This window comes from Rhinopithecus roxellana, chromosome 12 (assembly GCF_007565055.1).
Source record: "Rhinopithecus roxellana isolate Shanxi Qingling chromosome 12, ASM756505v1, whole genome shotgun sequence".
In the NCBI taxonomy this organism is placed as follows: Eukaryota; Metazoa; Chordata; class Mammalia; order Primates; family Cercopithecidae; genus Rhinopithecus; species Rhinopithecus roxellana.
Genome location: NC_044560.1, coordinates 49136895 through 49163033, shown reverse-complemented (window position 1 = coordinate 49163033; position 26139 = coordinate 49136895). Strand labels below are relative to the sequence as shown.

At 41.9% G+C, this 26139-nt stretch overlaps 1 protein-coding gene across 11 annotated transcripts in view; it reads left to right on the top strand.

Annotated features, from left to right (window-relative positions):
- The window catches only part of FGGY (FGGY carbohydrate kinase domain containing), a 447226-nt gene that overhangs the window by 418705 nt on the left and 2382 nt on the right, over positions 1-26139 (top strand). For all 11 annotated transcript variants that reach the window (XM_010365749.2, XM_010365751.2, XM_010365748.2 and 8 more), the window contains one exon: positions 23453-23514. In XM_010365749.2, the coding sequence (XP_010364051.2) occupies positions 23453-23514 (62 nt within the window). The remainder of the gene's footprint in view (positions 1-23452; positions 23515-26139) is intronic.

Here is a 26139-nt window from a genome sequence, read left to right as displayed (position 1 = left end):
TTGGCTTCTGCAAATAAACTAGCAAAGATTCCTGCCCAGGTTATTAAACACAGCCTTGCCTCATCTATCTGGTCATATTCAAAAACCTTAAAAGAATTTTTGTTCCTCTGAATTTCACTCTCCAAGACACAAAGACCAGGTGGTGGTGGGCAGAGGCAGAGAGAGGGACGGGAAGACCTCTCACAGTGATGTGAGGACGTTCACACACACGTACACAAAAACCTTCACTCTCCCCATCTCCAACCCCACCCCACTCACTGCACTCATGTCTTGGCCCCCTTGAGAATGCCTTTTCCACAGACAAGCCCTCTGAGGCAAGAGGTTTAGGCCTCCTTCCTCCTTTAGTTAACATCTTGTCCCCAGCGAACCCCATCCAGCCTTCCATTTCTCCCCAACCTCTTTAGCTCATGAGGAAGATTTGCAGCCTAGGAGTCAGGAGGCCCAAGTTCTAGTCCTCACTTTGATACCAGGTGATATTGTGATCTTCTCTGAGCATTGTGGGTTCACTCTGGTGAGAGCATTCTCAGACCTGTGGCATTTTCACCATTGAATCCACTGTGCACAGAGGTAACCAACATTTGTGATGCCGCTTTTTGCAAAACACTGAGCTAAGAAGTAGTGATTACTTCTCAACCCTCCATCCCTATAAGGCAGCTATGACTCCTGTTTTATCTATTTATGAAGGAAGACAGAGCTTAGCAAAATTAAGAATGCTCAGGCCTACAAACAGGTAAGATTAGAGGCAGGTTTCAAAACAAGGTCTCTGTCTCCAGAGTTTCTGCCATCACAATAAGCTGAGTCTCAACTGTACTAGAGAAAAATAAATCAAAATGACTTTCTAAATATCATCTCTTTTATTTATGCATTATGCAGGAAATGGAACTCCTTTCTTAGATATTTTTCCCCCTAAATATACTGTTTTCAGGAGCTGGGAAAAGGGAAAGCACACGCCCTAAGACCTTACACCCTGAAATGGTTTGGCTGGGTCCCCACCCAAATCTCATTTTGAGTTCCTCCATGTTGTGGGAAAGACCCAGTGGGAGGTTACCGAATCATGGGGGCAGGGCTTTCCCATGCTGTTCTCATAATAACTGATAGCTCTCACAAGACCTGACAGTATTATAGTGGGAATTTCCATGCACAAGCTCTCTCTCTTTTTTTTGCCTGCTGCCATCCATGTAAGGTGTGACTTGCTCCTCCTTGCTTTCTGCCATGATTGTGAGGCCTCCCAGCCATGTGAAACTGTGAGTCCAATTAAACCTCTTTCTTTTGTAAATTGCCCAGTTCCAGATGTATCTTTATCAGCAGCATGAAAATAGTAAATTGGTAGCAGGAATGGGGCACTGCTGAAACGATACCCACAAATGTGGAAGTGACTTTAGAACCTGGTAACAGGCAGAGGTTGGAACAGTTTGGAGGGCTCAGAAGACAGAAAAATGTGGGAAAATTTGGAACTCCCTAGAGACTTGTTGAATGGCTTTGCCCAAAATCCTGATGGTGATATGAACAATAAAGTCCAGGCTGAAGTGGTCTCAGATGGAAAAGAGGAACTTGTTGGGAACTGGAGCAAAGGTGACTCTCGTTACGTTTTAGCAAAGAGACTAGCAGCATTTTGCCCAAGCCCTAGATATTTGTGGAACTTTGAACTTGAGAGAGATGATTTAGGGTATCTGGTAAAAGAAATTTCTAAGCAGCAAAGCATTCAAGAAGTGACTTGGGTGCTATCAATGGCATTCAGTTTCAAAAGGAAAACAGAACATAAAAGTTTGCAAAATTTGCAGCCTGACAATGTGGTAGAAAAGAAAATCCCGTTTTCTGAAGAGGAAGGCAAGCCAGCTGCAGAAATTTGCATAAGTAACAAGGAGCTGAATGTTAATCCCCAAGACAATGGGGAAAATATCTCCAGGCCATGTCAGAGGTCTTCATGGCACCCCCTCCCATCATGGGCCTGGAGGCCTAGGAGGAAAAGTGTGGCAGAGCCCAGAGTCCTCTTGCTCTGTGTAGCCTCAAGACTTGGTGCCCTGAGTCCCAGCTGCTCCAGCCATGGCTGAAAGGGGCCAACATAGAGCTCAGGCCATGGCTTCTGAGGGTGGAAGCCTCAAGCCTTGGCAGCTTCCACATGATGTTGAGCTGGCAAGCGCACAGAAGTCAAGAACTGGGGTTTAGGAACCTCTGCCTAGATTTCAGTGGATGCATAGAAATGCCTGCATGTCCAGGCAGAAGTTTGCTGTAGGGGTGGGGTCCTCTTGGAGAACCTCTGCTAGGGCAGTGTGGAAGGGAAATGTAGGGTCAGAGCCCCAGCATAGAGTCCCTGCTGGGGTACCATCTAGTGGAGCTGTGAAAAGAGGGCCACTGACCTCCAGACCCCAGAATGGTAGATCCACTGACAGCTTGCACCATGTGCCTGAAAAATCTGTGAACACTCAACACCAGCCCGTGAAAGCAGCTGGGAGGGAGATTGTACCCTGCAGAGCCACAGGGGCAGAGCTGCCCAAGACCATGGGAACTTACCTCTTGTATCATTGTGACCTGGATGTGAGACATGGAGTCAAAGGAGCTCATTTTGTAGCTTTAAGATTTGACTGCCTCACTAGATTTGGGACTAGCATGGGGCCTGTAGCCCCTTTATTCTGGCCAATTTCTCCCATTTGGAATGGCTGTATTTACCCAATGCCTGCACCCCCATTGTATCTAGGAAGTAACTAACTTGCTTTTGATTTTACAGGCTCAAAGGCAGACGGGACTTGCCTTTATCTCAGAGGTGATGTTGGACTATGGAATTTTGAGTTAATGCCAAAACAAGTTAAGACTTTGAGGGACTTTTGGGAAGGCATAATTAGTTTTGAAATGTGAGGACATGTGATTTGGGAAGGGCCAGGGCCAGAATGATACTGTTTGACTGTGTCCCCACACACACATCTTACCTTGAATTCCCCCATGTTGTGGGAGGGACCCAGTGGGAAGTAATTGAATCATGGGGGCGAGAGCAAACTGAGGACCAGAGTGGTTATAAAACTTGTCTGAATTCATACCATTTACAAAGTAAGAGAAGAGCCTAGAACCCAGGTCTCCTGAGTCCTCAGAATCAACCAAGTCAAATAAGCCTCCCTATTCAAAAAGAGGAATCTTCAAGAACATTAATTTTGTGCCCATCTAAAAGCCTCACTGAGCTGTGCTAAAGGTAATAGGCATTGAAAAAACGTTCTCACAGAAACTCTCAGCTGCAAACACAAAGAAGCAGGTCTCCAGAGAACAGGGTAACGATTGTCTGAAGAGATCTATGCTGGTGAGATTACAAAAATCATAATATATGAATAAATGAACATATGGAAGGAATCAGCAAAGCTCTCTCATTCTTCCCGTATATAAACTCGGCCTTCGCCTAAAGTCATTAAGTAAACACAGATGCAGCCAAACCAGGCACCAGATGGCAAACGAGAGTTGGAATAAAAGGTAAAGAAAGCTTTTGGTGTTTACTCAAAGATGGGGGGAAAAACCATGATCCAAAATCCTGTGGTTTTCCCAGAATGGCCACCTGGAGTCACCAAGGCCCAAAAGTGACCAAATAAAACAAAACAAAACTAGAATAATCATGATTGGGAAGCTGTAGGAAAACCCCTGCTATCTTCTGTGAATGGAATCCCATGTGAGAAGAAATTGGTTATTCTGGGAAATGAAAGAAATGGTTAAATCAAAGTACTAGGACCAGAGAGCAACAGGAATGTGGCAAGAATACACTTTTGCTGGGCACTCATATGTGCCCAGAGCTTTGTATTCTTGGCCTTACATAATCCTCAAAATTACCCATTAGGTATTGGCCAAATTTTATAAATGAGGAAATTTCATAAATGGGTTAAGAGAGATTAGGCCCCAAGGTCATACCACAGGAATGCCATACTAGCTTTGACTGGTTCTTCTTTGTCCATTCCCAGCTTCGTAGCTCTGATTTCAGTACCAGACACAGGGGAAGCCAGGCACAGTCTCTACCTTTCCTGCCCAAACCACTGGACCTAAATAAGAAGGTCACTTGGTCAGGTATTGCCTTGAAGGGAGACCAGAACAGACATGGAGTGGGGAACAGAGCATTCCTGAAAACTTGACTTCACCTTTATTTCACAAAAGACACCCTTGCACATTCCTCATCCACTTCTTAGTTTGTACATTTGCCATAAGCACCAGTAATGAAGGCAGTCCTTGTGAATATTTGCTTTTCAGTATACATGAGTTTATATATTGGGGGTAGAAAATTCCAATAATACTTCAGCTCCAAGTAAAAGCTGTATCTTGTTCTGTCCTTGCCTCTAACCTGACAGATTATTTTTTATTTACTTGGTAGAGATAAGTTTGGCTTCTGCAAATAAACTAGCAAACATTTCCTGCCCAGGCTACCAAACAGAGCCTCACCTTACCTGTCTGGCCATATGTAAAAATATTCATTCAAATAATTTTGTTCTTTTGAGTTTTACTCTCCCAAGCACAGAAACTAGGTGGTGAGGGGTACAGGGGAGTGGGGAGAATGGTTTCAACCAAACGATTCATTGTCTGCAGGTGGGAAGGTAAGGTGGAAAATGCTTTCCAGCTAAACAGACCTGTCTGCTAACCCTACCACTAACTAAACTTGCTCTCCTGGGCAGGCGGCATTATGCTTTGAGTTTTCGTTTTCTTCTTTCTAAAATGTATGTGGAAGGGCTGTTTTCAGAATTTTTTTTTTTTTTTTTTAGCTTTCCTCTTGCCCATCTTCTCTTTTTCCACATGGTCAATCTCCACTTGGCTGTTTTTTTCCCCATTGTTCTTTAGCAAAGCTTAATCCAGGATGAATTCAGCTTTGTGGACACTATAAATCAAAGCCATACAACCATAACACAGGCTTCTACCACTCTATACGAATTGTTACCAGTCTCTCTTAGCCCTGGTTTCTAGTTGGGTTTGGTCAGCGAGCAGCCCCAGCAGGAGCCTGGAGTATAATGAAGGTGTTTATTCCCCCAGCGCTCTCCTTGCTGGATTGGTGCAAGTTAGCTGCATCCATCAACCATCTTACAGTGGAGCACAGTTCCTGTGTGTGGCCCTTTACCTACAATTTTCTGCATGATGGGAACCACTCCTCTCTCCCTGTGCTCCTTCAGGCCAAGAGGTTGTAATGGCTCCTTACTGTTGCTAATCATTAGGTACTTGTTTCTTTTCCTAAACCTTTTTAAAGGAGCTCTTTTTGAAGCTTACTTCAGTTACCCAATGTGAGTGTCCATCTGTTTCCTAATAGGAACCTGAATAAATATATCACTTCGGCTCAATTTCCCATTTTCTACAATGACTATTATCAAACCTTGCCAATTCCCATCCCCATCTTTCCTCTCATGTTCAGAGAGATGACCTCCTATTTTTTATTAGCCACCAACTACCTCTAAGAGAAAAGCCATTAGAAAGACACCTGCCATTAAATCTCCCAACTTGCTTAGATCCAGTAGTGAGCTGGGGCTGGCTCAGCCCTGCTCACAAGAACATACTCTGCACATCTCTTCCCAGCTTCACATCCATTCCGTCACATTCATAGCTTGAAATTGGCCAAAATGGAAGTATTTACAACACAGAAATTGGCAATTGATAAAATTAGGGCTTTCTATTGATTATTTATCAGTATTGATTATTTATCAGCACATCACTGCTTATATCCAGATACAGTCTTTTTCTCCTTCACATTTGTTACAATGAAAGAGATGGCCCACTTATTATCAGAGACTCTTTCATCTCCCACTGCCTCTAACAACCCACTTAATTCATTATCCACTCACTCTGTATATTTAGCTTCTCCTTCAATACTATCTCTTTCTCATCAACATTTAAACATGCTCTAGACCTGTGCTATCCAACAATAGCCATTAATTAAATGTATTTATTGAACTCATGAGATGTGGCTAGTCCAAATTGCAGTATATAAGATAAACACCAGATTTCAAACATTTTGCATGAATAAAAAAATGTAAAATATCTCATGAATAATTTTTGTATTGGTTACTTGAAATATTTGGGGTATAATGTTAAATAAAAAGATATTAAAATTAAATTCACCAGTTCACTTTTACTTTTTTAAGTGGGTACTAGAAAACTTAAAATTACTTGTGTAACTCATATTATTTCTGTTGGACAGTGCTGCTATAAACCTTTCATCTTAAAAATAAATCCCTGGCTAGGCACAGTGGGTCACACCTGTAATCCCAGCACTTTGGGAGGTTTGGATCTGCATCCCTGGCTAAATCTCATGTTGAATTGTAATCCCCAGTGAAGAGGGCCCTGGTAGGAGATGATTGGATTTTGGGTGTGGAGCTCATGAATGGTTTAGCACTATTCCTCCATTGGTACTACATAGTGAGTTCTCAGGAGATCTGGTTGTTTGAAGGTGTGTAGTACCTCCCTCCACTTCCTCCTGCTCCAGCCGTGTAAGACATGCTTGACTTCTGCCATGATTATAAGTTTCCTGAGGCCTTCTCAGAAGCAGAAGCCACTATGCTTCCTGTATAGCCTGCAGAACCATGGGTCAATTAAACCTCTTTTCTTCATAAATTACCCAATCTCAGGTATTTCTTTATAGCAGTGCGAGAACAAATTAAAGCAGGAAGAATGCTTGAGGCCAGAAATTCAAGACCAGCCTGGGTAACATAGTGAGACCCTATCCCTAATAATAATTTTTAAAAAATAGCCAGGTGGGCCGGGCGTGGTGGCTCACGCCTGTAATCCCCAGCACTTTGGGAGGCTGAGGCAGCTGGATCATGAGGTAATGAGATAGCGACCATCCTGGCTAATATGGTGAAACCCCGTCTCTACTAAAAAAATACAAAAAATTTAGCTGGGCGTGGTGGCGGGTGCCTGTCGTCCCAGCTACTCGGGAGGCTGAGGCAGGAGAATGGTGTGAACCCAGGAGGCAGAGCTTGCAGTGAGCCAAGATCGTGCCGCTGCACTCTAGCCTGGGTGACAGACTGAGACTCTGTCTCAAAAAAAAAAAAAAAAAAAAAAAAAAAATAGCCAGGCGCTGTGGTGCACACGTGTACTCCCAGCTGCTCAGGAGGCTGAGGCCAGAGAATCACTTTAACCCAGAAGTTCGAGCTGCAGTGAGCTGTGATCATGCCACTGCACTCCAGCCTGGGTGGCAGGGCAAAACCCTATCTCAAAAAGTAAAGTAAAATCCCTTCTTCTGCCTATCAGCTCCCCTAGTTACTGCCTCTCATGGTCAAGAATGCTTTAAAAGTTATCTATCCTAACTATTGTGATTTTTCTCACCACCACCCCTGCCTTCTTAACCAAGGCAGATCTTCCCTGCACTACAGAAATTCCACCAAAATCAGGCTGCCTCAGTCATTAGTGCTGAGCCAAGGCATTGCTGAGCCCAAAGGGCTTTTCAACCCCTACTCAGCTTTATCCTTGGCAACATTTTGCAAAATGGAGCAATCCCTTCATTGAAACATGCTTCCACTGACAACATATTTTCTTGATTTCCCCCCGCACTGTTCTGAATGTTTCTGTCCAAATTCCTTTGCTAGTTTTCCTTTCTCCTCTCCCCAGTAGTATATGGTAGTCTTATACAGGAATCTGTCCATCTCATCTACTTCTAAGGATTCATTTACTATTTATATGCCAGCAGGTCTACATCTATCTACATAACATCTTCGCTTAAAGGGCTCACAGCCTTCTCAATCTAAACATATTAAAATCTGAACCCACCATCTCCACCTCTGCCTGCAAAATTGGCACTGTTTCCATACATGGCACTATCAATACATAGCACCACGTGTCCTTACTCACTCCTGGCAGAACCTCAAGGACATTCTGAGCCCACTCTGTCTTTGTGCTCCACATCAGTCTCTCATGGTGTCTTTCTAAATTACATCTCATGTCTCTTGAATTCTTCCACTTTGCTTTAATTCTACCATCACCATCCTTATGTCTCACCTGGACTGCTCCAAGGAACCCTTGAATGGTTTCCTTGCCTCCACTTTTACCATTCTTTAGTTTATTCTCTACAAGTCAACCAGAGTGATCTTTAACAAACATGAATAAGATCACTCTTGCTTAAAACTCTCCAGTGGCTTCTCCTTGACTTTGGCATAACTCAAAATCTTTTAACATGATTTATAGGGCCATCTAAAATGTGACCCCTGCCTTCATCTATAGCTTCATCTCCTATATGCTTTCCCCTCATTTTATCCAGTCAACTTGGACTTCTTTAGGTCCTTTAAATGTATCATGTTATCTTTACTTAAGGACTTCAAATATGCATTTCCTTTAGTTTGGAACCCTCTTTATTAACTTTCTTTACCAGCCAACTCCTTGTCAACTTCAACTAGTTCCATAAGTTTCCATGGTGGTTTTGTCTTCTTCTTCCTCTGTCCCATGATCACTGGTGTTTCTCAAGTAGTCTCTAAGCTTCATGAGGTCAGGGATCAGAGCTGTCTGGTTGCCTCCTCTATCTGTAGTGCGTAGCACAATGCCTTGCACACAATAAGTACTCAATAAGTATTTGTTGCACAATAAAAATGACATTATCTGGCTCAAACTTCCCATTTTGAGAAAGAGGAAACTGGGATCCAAAGGAAGGAAGCAACTTACTCAAAACAAGAGAGCCCAGACTAAGATTCATACAGGGCTGGAGCCTCCTAATTTCCAGATCAGTTTTTTGGTTTTTTTTTTCCAGCACATCACGTGCCTGTATCTATAACATAGTAACCAGAAGGAAGCAGACTGGATTCCCTGTGTCTTGTAAAAGCCAGAGCAAGTTCTTATTTGTAAACACAGCTGACATAGTTGTTTTCTTTGTTTGTTTTAAGTACAAGGACTGGAAGTACAACCCAAAAATAAACTTTGTGTTTCCAAACCAAGAAGCTTCTACAACTTTCATTCCCCGCAACCTCCTTTCTGCCCATTGTTCATCTTCCTTCCCTTCATTAACCACAGGCATCAGCTGATACTTAATGTTGAATGGTCCCTGCATTCTGTGTTCTTCATCACTCCCCTGCCCAGGCAGCATGTCACATGCAGCAGAAGATTAGGAAGTGCTGTCTTTAAACAGTATCACTCAAGAGAACATTACAAGATCCTGTGTAGCGCTGGGGTGGAGATTGATGTAATAATTTTTAGAATAAAAATAACACATTTTTGAAACTATTAGTTTGTGACTGGCACTAATTTCAGTGGTTTGTATGCATTTCTTCTTTAACTTTATGCGTAATTATTTCTATTACTTCTATTTTACAGATGAGTAAACTGAGGGAGAAAGAGGTTAGTTAAGGCCCAAGCCATTCTGTTTTGTTTGAGACAGAGTCTCCCTCTGTCATCCAGGCTGGAGTGCAGTGGCGCAATCTCAGCTCACTGCAACCTCTGCCTTCTGGGTTCAAGCGAGTCTTCTGCCTCAGCCTTCCAAGTAGCTGGGATTACAGGCACCTGCCACCACACCGAGCTAATTTTTGTATTTTCAGTAGAGACAGGGTTTCACTATGTTGGCCAGGCTGGTCTCGAACCCCTGACCTTAGATGATCCGCCCACCTCAGCCTTCCAAAGTGCTGGGATTACAGGCGTGAGTCACTGTGCCTGGCTGGCCCAAGCCATTCCATTAGCTAATGAAAGAGTCAAGAGTTCTAATCTAGCCAGTCTAGAGCCTGTGAATCCTAACTATCTGACATCTGACAATGAAGAATGTGTTGACCTGACAGGAAATACCAAAAAGTACAACTGAGGGAGATCCTAACCTTGCTTTATACGGATATCCTGGATGCTGCTACCCCTGATTCATTCATTAATTCATTAATCCATTTACTCATTCATTCTTTAATTATTTCAACATGTATTTATTACATGTTTGCATTATTTATATCAATTTTGGGGAAGACAGAGAAAGTTAATGTCTTCTACCCTTTTACAGCTCATAGTCCAGTGGGGAGACATAGGAAAACAGACATTTGTCCTACTGTGTGCTGAATGATAAGACAGAGGAAAACCAGAGGGCTTTGGGAACATGGAAGAGATTATAAGCACATAAAGAGTTTAAAAGGGCACCACAGTGATTTGCCTTGGACCTGCATTCCACACCTCTCACTCTATCCATCTGACCTCCACTCTCTCTCTATCCTCCTGGCTTCTAGCCCTTCTCTTACTTTGGTACCATCATTGGCTTCCCAACTCCAGGCTTCAGATTCAACGTCTTTGCTTGTCTTTTTACTCTGGAAGTTGGTTTGGAATGGATTCTGGCTTAGCTAGAGGGTTTCTGTATTGTAAATCAGTCTAAGGCCAGCTCCAATGTCTAGGCCAGAATGTCTAGGCCCCACTGCCAAAATGGCTCTTGCTTAGAAGAATTGGAGATCCAAAAGCAGGGAAGTTGAAAGAGTATGGAGGGATAGATGGATGGATAGATTCCTTGCATCTTAGCTTCGATTATTCACCTGCCTAAACACAGAGCAGTTGGCCTAGTGACTACCCAACATCCCTTGCAGCTCAATCATTATTCATTATGTTAATATTGTCACACATTTTGATTCTTTGCTGTCAATTTGGTTTCTGATCTGCTGGCCAAAGGATCATCATGGGAAGGAATTAACATTGAAGCAGGCAGTGCAAATTTCAAAAGTGTTCAGACCCTGAGGGCTTTCATGATATTTCACTTTCTTGAGTTGTAGTCTCCCGTTGGCCAGCTCCTTCTGAAGCAGAGTCTGTCCCTTATAGCCATAAGCGAAGCATATCCTGGCTAAATGTTTCTGTGGACTGGAGGTAGCTATTGAATTGGACAGTTAAGAGAATATTGCAAATTCTTGTTGGTAAATGGCACAAAAGATGATGGACTGTAAGCTAGCTATGGAAGAAATTAGAGCCGGACAGGGCATATGAATTGAAAGAAAAGGAAGTGATGGAGATTCTGGAAGTTGCTATAAGGTAGAGAAGGACACTTGATAAGAATGATAGAGTACATGAAAGAATTGAACTGAAGGGCATTGGAATTCAGAAAGTGGCAGTTGGTATATTGTAATATTCATAAGTATAGCAGTCTCAAGGGGGGCTGTGGGAGTGGTATTGAAGTGAAATGGAGATGAAGGTCCCGGAGGTGGAAACACTTTGAAACCATAACAGTGGAACATTGGATGGGTCTTATGAGCAGGTGCTGAAGTTGTCCAGGACAATGATAAACCTCCAGGTGGATAGGGAGGCTTGTGATCTGGGAGCCTTAGCCTTATTTAACATAGGGACAGAAACAAGAGGCTGACAGTGACAGCAGTGAGATGCAGAGGACGTGTCATTGTATCTCCATCATTAGGTGGCAGAAACCTCAGAGGAACAAGCTTTTTTGCCTGCAACTGGAGGAGTACTTGTGTGGAAATGATAATGAGGAGGCCTGAGAATAATGACAGTTATCACCTTCCCCAGCCCACCTGAAACATACATACATGGCAACACTTACTTTTCAATAAAGTTTCTGGGAAAATAAAGTTGTGTTTTTTTTTTTTTTTTTTTTTGAGACAGAGTCTTACTCTGTCGCCCAGGCTGGAGTGCAGTGGCGCAATCTCCGCTCACTGCAAGCTCCGCCGTCTCCCGGGTTCACGCCATTCTCCTGCCTCAGCCTCCCCAGAAGCTGGAACTACAAGGGCTCGCCACCACGCCCGGCTAATTTTTTTGTATTTTTAGTAGAAACGGGGTTTCACCGTGTTTGCCAGGATGGTCTCGATCTCCTGACCTCGTGATCCACCCACCTCGGCCTCCCAAAGTACTGGGATTACAGGCATGAGCCACCACACCCGGCCGAAAATAAAGTTTATTTCAGTTGATAGGTTGGTAGTAATAAGCATTTAGTCCATCCAATAGGCCTATAAAATAGGTACTAAAACTTCCCCTTTTTTTTGAGACAGCATCTTACTGTGTCGCCCAGGCTGGAGTGCAGTGGCACAATCAAGGCTCACTTCAGCCTCAACCTCCCAGACTCAAGGGATTCTCCCATCTCAGTCAGCCTTCTGAGTAGCTGGGCCTACAAGCACACACCACCACACCTGGCTAATTTTTATGTTTTTGTTGAGATAGGGTTTCCCTATCTTGCCCAGGCTGGTTTCAAACTCCTAGTCTCAAGCAATCCTCCCACCTCAGCCTCCCAAAGTGCTGGGATTACAGGTGTGAGTTACTGTACCCAGCCTAAAATTTCCATTTTTAAAATGAGGAAATTGAGATTCAGGATGTTACATGGCAGAACTAGGGTTTGGATTATGATCTATATATCACTGAAGTCTTTGTTTCACAACAAATGGTTAAAAGTATAGGTTCCAAAGCCATATGTTTCCTTGTCTTTGAACTGGGAATATAAATTAGGTAACGTGGTTAATAATATAGTGCTAGGCCATAGTAAGTACTCAATGAATATCAGTTGCCATTATAATTATTGTTATTGAGTTATTCTTATTATTTAATTACAGCTCATGGCAGTACTGTATACCTTCTCAGCCTCACGTATCAGCAAGATCATGTTTTTTTCCAGTCAACAATAGATTATTAAATGAGTGACGGCTTGCAATTTTGGAACCTGTCATCTGTCTGATGCTTTTAGCAAGAAGCTTGCTATTTTTACTTTGAGAAAATCCATAAGCAGCAAGTCCAACTCATGTAGATGAATGAATATTTGCTCCCTATTCATGTTTGGATCCAACCCCTTTGCAGCCAGGCCATATGTTAGGACCCCACCTCAGAGTATCACAACAGGCGGTGATGGCCTTACCTAGTATAAAACCACTCCCCTGTGCCGTATTTGCCCGTGACTGAATTGGAATGAAATTTTACCTTGCTAGGAAAACACTGTGGGTATATTCTCTGTCGGGGTGTGCTGAGCAAAACTCTAATAGAATGTACTATGGGGAATAAGGAATAACTTGTCAACTGAGAGTTAATCAGAAAACCACATGTGCACAAAACCAACAGATTGTAGAGCTGGCAAAGACTTTAGAGATAATTTACTCCAACCCCCTCATTCTACTGATAAAGAAAGTGAGTCCCAGGGAGGGGAAGGGTCTTGCTCAGGGTCATACAGCTGGCAGTAATTTTGTTTGTTTCAATAATTAATATGAACAGTCTTTCTATACATCAGTGAATCCACCTTCCTGCCTTTATAAGCACAATATAATGAACATAATTGAATTTGTCTTTGACAGTGAAGAAAGCAGGCTTTTAAGGCTTTACAGGGCCCCAAAGTCATCAGAAGAAGATAAATTGTCAGTAACTAAAGCTGGAGATCTGCCTATTGACTGTGAGCTTCTTAAGGAATGGGCCTGGTCTTATTCATGAGCTAAAGCAAGTTTCAAATCCCAGCTTAGCCATTTACTAGCTTAAGCAAGTACGTAACCTCTCTGAGCCTTTATTTCCTCATTGTAAATTTAGATAAGACCTTCCTTAGAGACTGTTAATGAGGATCAAGTGAGACAAGACGTGTATACCAGTACCTTGCATAAAACAGGCATTCAGTAAACTTGCACTTTCACCTTACATTTAACCAATGTCCTGCTAAAAGCTAGGGATACTTCAAAGAAAGGAAAGCCAAGGACTCTGCTTTCATGGAGCTTAGATTCAGTAGGGAAGAGAGCAGAGGTGAGGACCACAGAGAAGTAGGTAGACAATAAACAATTAAAAGTATAATTTCAGATGATGAGGTGCTATCAAGGGTTATGAGGAAAAGAAAATGAGATGATGTCATAGATGTTTAGGAGGGTGCACTGCTTCTGCCAAGAGTGACCAAGGGCAGTCTTTTCAATATTATGTTTGAAGAGAACCTAAATCATATGGAAAAAGCCAGACAGTCAAAGATCCTACAGAAGACCATTCCTGAGAGAGGCAGAAAGGCCTTGGGCAGTAAGAAGGTTGGCATGTTCAGACAGCAGCAGTGTGTTCCCAGCATGGCCAGCCCAGTAAGCAGGGCATGAGATGAGGCTGGAGACATCGGCACAAACTCCATCCTGAAGTTTTAGTCCACCCTATGACATTTGAGTTTTATTCAAAAAGCAATGGAACCCTGTTGCAAGGATGTGTTAAAAAATAAATATTGGTCTTTGTCCCTAGTTCCTGGCACACAGCTTCTCAAATTCTTGGAATCCCTGCTAAAAGCTAGGGATACTTCAAAGAAAGGAAAGCCAAGGACTCCGCTTTCATGGAGCTTAGATTAAGCTCCATGTGTATGTTAATTAGATGGCTGATGGCTGAGAGCCCCTCTGTAGCATCAGGATGGGGACTGGTCACCAGAAAGACCAAGGCATGATTAGAGGGTTGAACTTTCAGCCCCTCCTCTGACCTTCCAGAATGAGAAAGGGGCTAGAGATTCAGTCAAACACCAATGGCCAATGTTTTACTCAATTATACCTAAGTAATGAAACCTTCATAAAAACCCCGAAATGATGGGGTTTAGATAGCTTGTGGATTGGTGAACACAGGGAGGTATTGAGAGGATGGCATGCCTGGAGGAGGCATGGAAGCTCACTGCACCACTGCACCTCCCTCCCCTCGTACCTAGCTCTATGTATCTCTTCCATTTGGCTGTTCCTGAATTGTGTCCTTTATAATAAACTGGTAATAGTAAGTCAACCGTTGTCTTGAACTCCATAAGCCGATTCTAGCAAATTATCAAGCCTTGGGGGTTGGGGTTTGTGGAAACCTCCAATTCGCGGTCAGTTGTACAGAAATACAGGAGACCCAGGACTTGTGATTGGCATCTGAAGTGTGGGCAGTCTTGCTGGATTGAGCCCTGAAGCTGTGGGGTCTGACACTAACTACCTGGGGTTAGTATCAGAATTGAATCAAATTTAATTGTAAATAATGCAGTTGGTGACTTGAGAGTTGGAGAACTGGTTAGTGTGAGGAAAAAACCCACACATTTGGTGTCAGAAGTGTTGTAGGAACAGCCCAGAGAGATAAAATCATTCATTGATTCATTTAACAAATATTTATAGATTAACTATTCTGGCCAGGCACAGTTCTTGGTGTGGTGCATGAATCCAATACACACCCCTGGCCACGTGGTGCTTGCATGCTAATGGGATAATAAATATGTAAAGTTTGTGTAGCATTTACTATATGCTGGCATTGTTCAAGTGTTTTACTGCAAATAACTCATGAACTTCTCACAGCAGTCCTATGAAATACTTTTATCCCCGTTTTCAGATGAGGCAACACGTATGAAGAATTTAAGTAATTATTCCATGATTTTACAAGTAAATGCAAAAATCCAGTTTGAAATTCTGACCGTCAGTTATAGTCAATTATTTTAATCACTGAACTCTATTTTCTCTGTTTCTGGAAAAAAACAAACCTAGACTGGTCCTGACTGCTGTAAGGGAAACCAAAGTGGAAGTCAAGAGACCAGTTAGGCAGTGGTGGTCAGAGAATGAGATACTGGAATTTTCAACAACACTGAGTAGATATTATTATTCTCACTTAATAAAGAGGAAAACAGCTTTGGTTCACACATCTGATAAGTAGCAGAGCCTGGATCCAACCCCAAGCCCATTTATCTCTAAAATCCAGTATCTTTCTGCTAATGTCTCCATTTCCTACAGAATTATAAAGCTTCCACTCCTGCCCTCCTTTATGACCAAGAGACCAATTTGAGGTATGTTTTAGAGTCAAAATTAGAGAACTGAGAATCTAAATTTTTTTTTTCACTTGGTAGGCATTTTTATAATTGAAAATAAAATAAAATATAAATATACTGACATGCACTTTTTTTCTCATTTTCCTTTTTCTTTTGCAAACTTTAAATTGAGATATAGTATACATAAGGTGAAATATAAAAAGATTAATGTATAGCTTGATGAATTTTGATAAAGTATATACCCATATACTCAACACTCTAAAGATATGTAAATGTGTATAGATTGTGCATTTAAAATTATAAATGAGGTACCAGTTTTCGTATCATGATTAATGATAAAGACCTCTCCCACTCTCTTTTCTCTCATCCCTTCCTGCTTCTCAATTGATATTTTTGTCTCCAGTTCATGGAGGTTACACAGAATACCAGGTGCAGGTCAAAAGATGACTGTGTCAAAAAGAAAAGAAAGCAAAATAAATAAAAGAACAACTAGCCATTTCTTAATGCTTGTTGAAGGAAAGTCACATTGATATATTTTCTGTTTTTCTATGGAGGGGTCATGTGCCTCAGCCCACACATTAGCATGTGAACTTGTTGTTCCAGTAAAATGAGTCAGAGTTCCTCAGGAAGGCAGATTCCTGAATTTTAGAGCTATGTGTCAGCATCTTTGAAAAAAGGTACAGTGTACTGTATTGATGCATCTCACTGATAAACACACTCTTCTCACTCCAGGTGATCACACCTGCTAATAAGCAGCAGAAGTAGGATTTGAACTCCAGCCTAGGGCACTCAAGAATCAGGCTGTTTTCATGACAGGGAGAATAGTACCACTGGGTCCGAATTTAGGGTTTGCAATGACCTACAGTCAGAACTGGGCTTGAATTCTGGTTTTACTACATAATGACTTTATGACCTTGGGAAAATTATTTATATTCTCTCTATTTTCAGTTCTTTTATTCACAAAGTAGGGTAAGATGATCTGTGTCCTAAAGTCATTTTGAGGGTTAAAAAGGTCATATACTTAAAATAATCAGCACAGCACAGAGTACAAAGCTTAAACCAGTAAAATGGCAATGGCAGTGGTAGTTGGCCACTAAGTCAACAGACACCACAGTGTTTTTTAACCATATACCCCATCAGTTAAAATAAATTTTGAATATGTATCCTCAGTACATGAAAACCTATTTATGAAAAAGCATGATATGCTATTCTGTGTTCATAGATTATTTACTCTATAAAACAAGTGAAATATAGCTGAACCAAAGTATTTTCAATGTGTTTACCTATCATGATGGCTTCATGCTAATATTAGCAACATGTAAACATACACTGTAAGTCTATGACCAGGTGTGTTTTTAATAATTTAAAAATGAATTTTGATGATTTTAAAAATGATTTGTATGTGCCTATGTATCCAAATTTCAGCAGTCTTCTTGATAATTTTGATTATTTTCCCAATCCTTGTCTTGTTTGACTAGGTTTTCATTGTTTTTACCTTATAATCTGAGAAGCTAGTACTGAGTAAAAACATCACCATTTTCTTGTTTACTTGAATCCGAATGGTGAACTGGTGATAATTTTCTCCATCACTTGCAATCCATTGACTGAATCTTTTTTAGCTGCTTGCCCATTTTGTGAGGGTTAGCTTAAACTAGTCAATACCTATTAATCACTAACCTGGAACATGCAAAAGACCACATGTAGCAATCCTGGAAGCTGAGGACACATAAGGGACACATAGGGCCATCCCTGGAGTTGCAGAGCTCCCACTCTCCTCACAAGAACCTCACACATCTTACGTGACTCATGACTGACTGATGTGTGGCCAAACTGATAAATTGTCTACTGACAATCCATATATTAAATGCTGGTAAAGTGTAATTAATTTCTTAAGACTAAAAATAAAAATCATATAAATGGCACTTCCAGTATTTTCTTCTGGAATCTTAATGAGAATTCTCTGGAGTGTATGGATGCCACTTAAGAAACACTGCCATCACTTTTTCCTTTGGCAACTCTGCAAACACTAACCAAGCACCTTTAAGTGCTAGGACTGTGCTAGACATTAGGCCTACAGTGATGTGATTCCTGCCTTCTGGGAGTTCATATATAGCTCGTTTCCACCACACTAGGTTCTGCTTTATTCTCCCCTATAGATGGTGACTCTGGAATTGCCCAGCTTGCAATGCCCTTTGGTACCTTGGGCTAGACTACTCGACAGTCCTCCTCAAAAGTCTTAAGGCCATTATTCCCCTTCCTCAGGGTAGGGGAGAAGGTACTAGATCCCCTGCTCCCAAAATTGCCAACATCAGTAAGTCTACCACTCATGGAATCTACATCTTCTCCAAGGGTACTGAAGAGCCCGTTCCTTCCTTTAACCTCATTTCCCTGGTAACTCACTCCAGCGTGGCCTATAGCCCTTGGGTAGCTCCCAAGCCAGGTCATGACAAGTGAGAATTGGGTGTTTCCCCTGCCCATATGCAGGCCTGGCTATTGCCAGTGCTGCCACAAGAGAAGCGGTGAGCAGTATGTGCTGATTGGTATGGCGGCCTCGACACACCAGGGAAGGGTCAAACCCATGAATGCAGTCTTTCATGGCCATGGTACAGGGCTCTTATTTTTTCCTACAGAAACCCTTCTCTCGCTTTCAGAAGTGATGATCAAATGTGAACTTTCATGGTTTATTTATAGCTCTGCCTTATAGAGAGAAAGAAAAGAAGTGATTAAAATGCTATTTTACAAAATATTTTGTTTTTAAAAAGCTTTCATTGTGTGGGCAAAAGGAAAAAGAAAAGTCACTGTATTCATTGTGCTGTCTAGACTCTCAAACAAAGAGGGTAGCGTGCTGCAAATTAAGATTGTCCGGCTCCTGCCTGCAGACAAAAAGTATGAATTTGGAGGCCAACTTCAAATAAACCCTTTGGAACAGAAATATATTGTGGGGGTGACTATATTTAGCATGTGTCAGCATTTCCATAATAAATTCGTATTGTTATGTTGTGGTAAATTCAGATTTACTGCAGCCAAGTGGGATCATGAGATTTCAGTTTTGTGTTAATTATTTGGAGAAATTGGAAAACTCAGCAGTGCTATTTCTGATGAGAGCACTGATTCTCAGGGTATTCTCCATATTGTGTTAGGAACCCATAATGAGCCCTGCCTTTCAGGAAAGGGGAAGGTGAACCTAAGCCATTTTGACTGCCTTTGTAAGCATAACTTTAAATATATACATATATATACATATATGGCATTACATGTTTTCCCTACAAATACAAAATTAATATATGCCACTGTAGAAAATTTGGAAAATACAATAAAGAACTTGATAAGAAAAAAAAATTGTTACCCATGCTATCCAACCTGATAACATTTTAATATGTACTGATCTAATCTTTATTATGCATATATAACTTGTTTTTAACAAGTTGTATAGAGCAAACAAAAAATTATGTAACACAAACACGATTATTGAGATAGAATAAAAAATTATGTCTTTATTTTCTATTCTCATTATCCCTTTACATTTGTGCACTAGAGCTAGTTTTTCCCTGCCCTGGTTAAAAATTCTGGTGGTTCCATTACTTTTTTAGATAAATGTAAAGTCACTTAGATAATATAACCTTTATGGTCCTTTTAAGTTGTGAGATGTAGCCGAAATTCAGAAATTCAAGTATCAAAGAATATGTAAAGGTAAAGGTAAGACGTTTTCCAGTTCTTCCAGCTGGGGTCTGCCAAAAATGAGATGTAGCTCTAATCAGATTCTCCTTTCTTCCTCATTCACTTTCTCTCCAACATATTAGCTTTTTTCTTGTTCCTCTGAAATGGTTAGAAAGTATAAGGGAAGAAAAGTTACAAGTGTAGGGAAGTTCTTATCCGATCAGTACTGTCATAATGGGCTTCATGCTCTCTCAGCCTTATAGGTGTTTACAGCTAGCTCTGATTCTCATAAGGCACATCATAGGTTTTTGGGGAGACCCTCTGCCTCTGAAAACCTCTCACCTGAAATATTCTTGTCTTAGTTAATGCCTCTCTATTCTCATAAATTGCTCACTCTTAATTCCTCAGGAATCCTTATCCTTTTTTTTTTTTTTTTTTTTTTTTTTTTTTTTTTTTTTTTTTTTTTTTTTGGTTTTGTTTTTTGCTTGGTTTTGTTTTGAGATAGAGTCTTGCTCTGTCTCCCAGGCCAGAGTGCTGGAGTGCAGTGGTGCAGTCTTGACTCACTGCAACCTCTGCCTCCCAGGTTCAAGCAATTCTTGTGCCTCAGCCTTCCCAGTAGCTGGGACCACAGGCACATGCCACCATACTTGGGTAATTTTGTATTTTTGGAGAATGGGATTTCACCATGTTGGCCAAGCTGGTCTCAAACTCCAGACCTCAAGTGATGTACCTGCCTTGGCCTCCCAATGTGCCAGCATTAAACGCATGAACCATTGCGCCCAGCCCAACCTCATGCTGCTTTGTGGAGACTCCTCAACCTCGTTAGGCGGCCATGTTGAACAGGATCTAAGAACCCCTGGCATCTCTCTCACACATGGGCCACTTGGGGTCTATGGGAAACCTTTGTCTTTGGGATCTGAACAGACTCTGGCAGTGCTGGTTGATCCCAGGGTAACCTCTACTTCACTTTTACACTGCAGCTGCCAGCCAGCCTGTCTCCCAGACAGGAGTCACACACAAGCCACCATGTGCCACAACATATCAGGAACATGCAGCAGATTCTCTGCTGGTCTGTGTCCTCTTGACTCCTGAAGGGAGAGGATTCCTTCATACTTCACCCTGGAAGGAGGCCTGATGTGCAATAAACCAACAGCTCTTTCCTAAAAATCCATCTCTGTCTGAACTTCCACGTAGATGAAAGGTTTAAGAGTTGATTAATGGGTCCTCAGGCACGATTCTTGCACATTCTTCAGGGTGGTCTGTTTCCAGTTTGCTTTGGTATCTCATATCTGTCATCTTTAGATCTCAGCCAAAACTTCCATTTTAACATTCTGTCACGTGTATTATCCTTAAGTTCATTCATTCCGTAGACATTCCCTGAATGCATACGATATGCCAGATGCCGAGTTTGGCAGTGAAAATAATTATAACAATTCCAGCTTTAAGGAGCTCACAGTCTAGTTGGGGAGGCTGATCTGTTAACAAAAAAATATGGTGCCATGTCATAAACGCTATGATAGACGGAAGCACAAGTTGCTGTTGGAGCACATAACTCAATATAGGTGGGAGGCAGGCAGCGGGGATGAGTCAGAAAAAAATCTCAGCAGAGCTGATACCTGAGCTAAGTTTAACATTTAAATCTGTACTTTTTGAGAAACAGCATAACCTCTTTTTAAACCATTGAAATCTCTTTTGCTGATGTTTGCTTCTCAATTTATTTTTAAAACAAGCAAAGGTAATGTGGAGAAAGGAAGGAAGAATTCCCTGATGTCTGCCATTTGTGTGCACATCTGTTGCAGTGGGAAGGAAAATAACATTTATGGAGTACCTTCTATAATGGAAGTTTCCTGGATCCCACCCATGAAGGCGATCCTGGAATGTTGTCTCAAGTGTGGGGCCAAAGCACAGCCAGGAGGAGCATTCCCTGAGGGCAGTTTGAAGAGTCAGAGCTGGTAATAGAAGGCAAGGTCCTCCCTAAAGCACTGCAGAGCACAACTCAAGGAAGAGACGAGGACAAAATAAGAATGAGTGGCACAGTTGATGATGGGGATTGCTGAGATGATCTCAACAATACCCGAGCTTGCTCTAAGGGAATCAGGACTTCGTCTATGAAGGAAAATGTTCTGAGGCAAGCAGAGCTCTTAACATACCTCTGCTAAGTGGGATGGCAGCAGCTTCACTAAGATGTGTTTGACCGTCCGGCCCTTCACAATATGACTCCAGAAAGCCCTTTTAGTCTTTATCTTTCTCCATGGTTTCCTTGTCAAATAATTTTTCATTTAAAAAAATCTCCTCCCTACTTAAGACTGCCATTTCTTTCTGCTGTCAGTGTGCTGGCTACTCTTAGCATCTCTGATCTCCCAATCAGCACATTCAGATCCATTGAGAGCTAGGAAGCTAGATGACTAGTTCAGAATGCACATGCTATCCTCATGGAAGAGTCCATAGAGCAACCTGGCCAGAGTGGAAATTCGTGTAAGCTAGCAGATGAAAGAACCGTCAGGTTACCTAACCCTTGAATAACTATTGAAAGAAGTTTATCCGCTTCTAGCGTAGTATTTATCACACTCTATTTTGATCACAGTAAATGTCTTTTCCACTCTATGGTAAGCTTTTTGATGAAAGGCCCATACAATCTTTCTCTGTATTCCATGTAGATTGAGTGTTATGCTTGGCACATGAAAGGGAGGCAATGTGTTTTATGAATATTCCAGGTGTCGAGATTCAGTAGTAAACAGACAAGTCCTTGCCCTGTGCAGCTTAAATTCTGGTTAGGGCAAGGAGTGGAGAAGGCAGACAATGAACACATAAACCAGAAAATATACAAGGTGGCAGAAGGAAATTAGTGGCATGCAAATCGGTCAATCAGTCACAGTAAGGTGGCAAAGATGGTCAGCGGGAACACTTGGAAATGCTTTGAAGATACCCAGGGGCTCTCATATTCTGTATGGTATTCAGCTTTTTTTTTTTTTCTTTTGCTTTTTTTTTTTTTTTTTTTTTTTTTACATTTTTTCCACCCTTACTAGTATTCGAGTTTCTCCAGGATAAAGAGTATGTTGTATGCAAATCTGTACCCCTAGCAGAGTGTCTGGTACATAGTCAGTGATTAACAAATGTGTAGAATAAGAAGTTGTATACATGTGATCCCAGAATGACTGCATCCTTAGCAATAGGAATTCAATAGCCGTTCCTAAGACTGAGCATATGCTGTAGAGCTTTGTCATACTGTTGCTTGCCATCTTCCCTAGCCAGGTCTGTTGAACTCCAAAGTTTACTTTCTCATGGCCTTAACAGCCTAAGAAACTCCTTAAAAAAACCTTACTCTTCTGCTCATATGGGAGCCAACACAATCCATGGTTAATCTTGATGCTGCACACACCATACCATGTCCACCCAGATGCTGTAACATGTCATCTGCCTGAGTGCCCCATTGTAAAGAAAAGAATGTCCTGACGTCACATTCCAGAACTCAAGTCACTTAGACTCAGCCCAGAGGTCTCAGTAGGTACTCACAACTTCAGAGATGGCTGGAAAAAGAGCTGAAGTTGAATTGAAGAGGTCTTAAATATTTTATCCTCAAGTATAGGTGCAAAGTGAGTTCCATTCAGTGATTGCTATCTTTAGGTAAGCAGACGATGTACTCAGCGGCTGGTTATGTTCCATTCTTCTGCCCTGTGTCCAGGTAGTGAGGAGGGGAAATAATTCTTCCCACTCACCCCTGGAGGCAGTCACAGAACTGCTTTGCCTTCTGGGTTGTTTATGCCCCAGAGGCCTCAATATACAAGTATTTATTAAGCCCAGGATATGTGGTCATAGTTGAAACTTTAAATGTTCACTGTGTTTTATTCTTATTTTTGTGTTTTATTCTTATTACCAGAGAAAAATAAGTTGAAAAAAAAAAGAGGACTAACCAAATATCTTAAAGGGAAGCAAATTCTTTTTTTTTTTTTTTTTTGAGACGGAGTCTCGCTCTGTCGCCCAGGCTAGAGTGCAGTGGCCGGATCTCAGCTCACTGCAAGCTCCACCCCCCGGGTTTACGCCATTCTCCGGCCTCAGCCTCCCGAGTAGCTGGGACTACAGGCGCCTGCCACCATGCCCGGCTCGTTTTTTAAGGGAAGCAAATTCTAATTAGAATGTTTTGCCTGTGACAAGCCTCACTTTGGATTTCGCTTTCCAACTGAACTGTCTGTATTGTTTTCCATTTAACAGGAAGCAATGGCAAAAATGAGCAAAGTTGGGAAAGTTGTGTTCCCGAGACTACAGGATAAAAGGTAAGTGTTTATTTTTTATATGTACAGTGCTAAGGAATTGAGCACATACACACACACATGCAACTATAGATCTGGAATAAACTCAGGTGGTCAACTAATCCAGTCCTTTAATTTAGTGGTTAAGAGAACTAAGTTCCAGGGAGGTAACGTCACCTTCACTTATCTAAGATTGCAGAACTATGTAGGGCCAGAGCTGGGGGTCAGATGTAAGCTTCTGAACTCTCAGACCAATGTTCTTTTTCCTAGGTAATTGGCAGCAAATCTGCTCTTCTCTGTTCTAAAGTAGGGATCTCTTATATCTGCATCAAAGGACCCAGTAGCATCTGCCCATTCTTTTACTCTTTATATCACTTGGCATCAAAATCTAAAAAATGGTGTTGGTCAGTATTTTAATCCCAATTCAACAAAATATTAATGTATTTAATTCCTGCTATATTCAAGGCATTATGCTGGGCTCCAGGCAGGTGTTACAGGGGAATAAAACAATCTGATTTAGGCACATAGATTATTTTAGAACAACGAGGTAAGTTCCACAATTGAAGTATTGCCAGGTGACAAAGTTGCCCAAGGAAGAAAGGGATGGGAGCCTGTAGAGATGAGAGAATGCTTTTGGAAGGAGGTTATGTCCAAGCTAACTTTAAGCACTGTAAGAAATTGGTAGACAGGCCAAGGCAGGAAAGAATATTCATAGTAGAAGGAATAACGTGTACAGTTATAAAGGTGGGAGCAGCATAGTACATTCAGGTTACTATAAACAACTCATAATCCAGAAACACAAAGTATGAGATGGGGAATGGCAGGAAATGGGACTGGGGAAGGATAGAATTGGGTAGGGGGAGGTCAGCTCATAAATACCTTGGAGGCCATGCCAAAGACCTCCAACCTCACCCTATAGGCAGAACAGAGATGCTGAATTCTAAGCAGAGGTGCGACCTGGTCGATGCAGATCAGAAAGATCCCTCTTAAAGGATCCAGTACAGGGGGCTCAGGGTAGAAATAGAGGGTCCAAATAAAAGGCTCTTTCAAGAATCCAGGCTAGAGATGTAAAAGACCTCTATTAATTTGCTGGTGGTGATTTTGAAGATGAAGGAGTTGTTGTGGAAGTGCTTTTATAATTTTAGGAAAGTATTCAAGGTTAAGACCTAAAAGCAAATTCCACTTAACATGATGAACAGGCAAAGGTGCAGATCCCACTGAAGCAGGATCAGTTTTTACCAGAACTGGAAATGTTCATGGAAAAGCAATCCACTTTCTTTTCAATTCCTTTGTCTCCACATAGAGTCAGGCTGCTAATCCTCCGAATATAAACCTTTCTCTAAATGCCAGGGTGGAAGCTGCAGGCCTTGCATAAGGGAGCTCCATGCAGGAAGGTAGAGAGATCTGAGTTCCCATTGGCAGTAGGAGCTATGGGCTGCTGTCCCTGTTTCTGTTCCCTGGAGGCAGCTGGAGCATCCCTCTTTTTGTGAAATTAGAAAGATTGTCTTTCTCCATCTCTTCCCTGACCCTCCCAAGACTTGTTAGGGAAGTTTTTAAGTTCTTTCCCTAAACCCCACGTGTTTCTTTAGAAAAGAGTCCTTGGCTGCTTGCTGGGAGCTGGCAGCTGGCCACTGTTCTCTGTGAAGGAGGTGCCACACACGGTGCTTTAGCACCATCTGCAGGCAACCCAGAGATTTGCAAGGAGTCAGAAGAAGCCAGTTTCCTTCTGAGCCAACCTCATCTCATTGCCTAATAGATCACACTGTTAACGATGTGGGACGACATTTACTTAGGCCTCTGCCACACAGAAGCAAGGGACTGCCTTGAGGCACATTTTGAAGAGAAGGGATTCGGCTGATTTGAAAATTCACAATCACGAAGAGCACAATTTAGTGACTATAGTTTAATGAGTAAATGTTTAGGATGACCCCAAATCGCATTATTTTGCCCAGTCCAAATTTATATGTGGCCCTGGAAGAGTCCCTTGAAAGTGCTTTGAAAAATTTGGTGCATTGAAAGACACTATCAACAAAGTAAAAAGGCAACTCACAGAATGGGAGAAAACATTTGCTTATCATACATCCAAAAAGGGATTGATATCCAGAATATATAAATGTATAAAGAACTCCTAAAACTCAACAACAACAAAAAAGCAAAAACAACCCAGTTCAAAAATGGGCAAAGGAGGCCGGGCGCGGTGGCTCAAGCCTGTAATCCCAGCACCTTGGGAGGTCAAGACGGGCGGATCACGAGGTCAGGAGATCGAGACCATCCTGGCTAACACGGTGAAACCCTGTCTCTACTAAAAAATACGAAAAACTAGCCGGGCGAGGTGGCGGGCGCCTGTAGTCCCAGCTATTCGGGAGGCTGCGGCAGGAGAATGGCGTAAACCCGGGAGGCGGAGCTTGCCGTGAGCTGAGATCCGGCCACTGCACTCCAGCTTGGACGACAGAGCGAGACTCCGTCTCAAAAAAAAAAAAAAAAATTGGGCAAAGGACTTGAATGGATATTTCTCCAAAGAAGATTTATGAATGACCAATAAGCACGTGATAGGGTATTCAACATCACTATTAGGAAAATCAAAACTACAGTGAGATACCACCTCACACCCGATAGGATGCTACTATTTTAAAACAGAGAACGACAAAT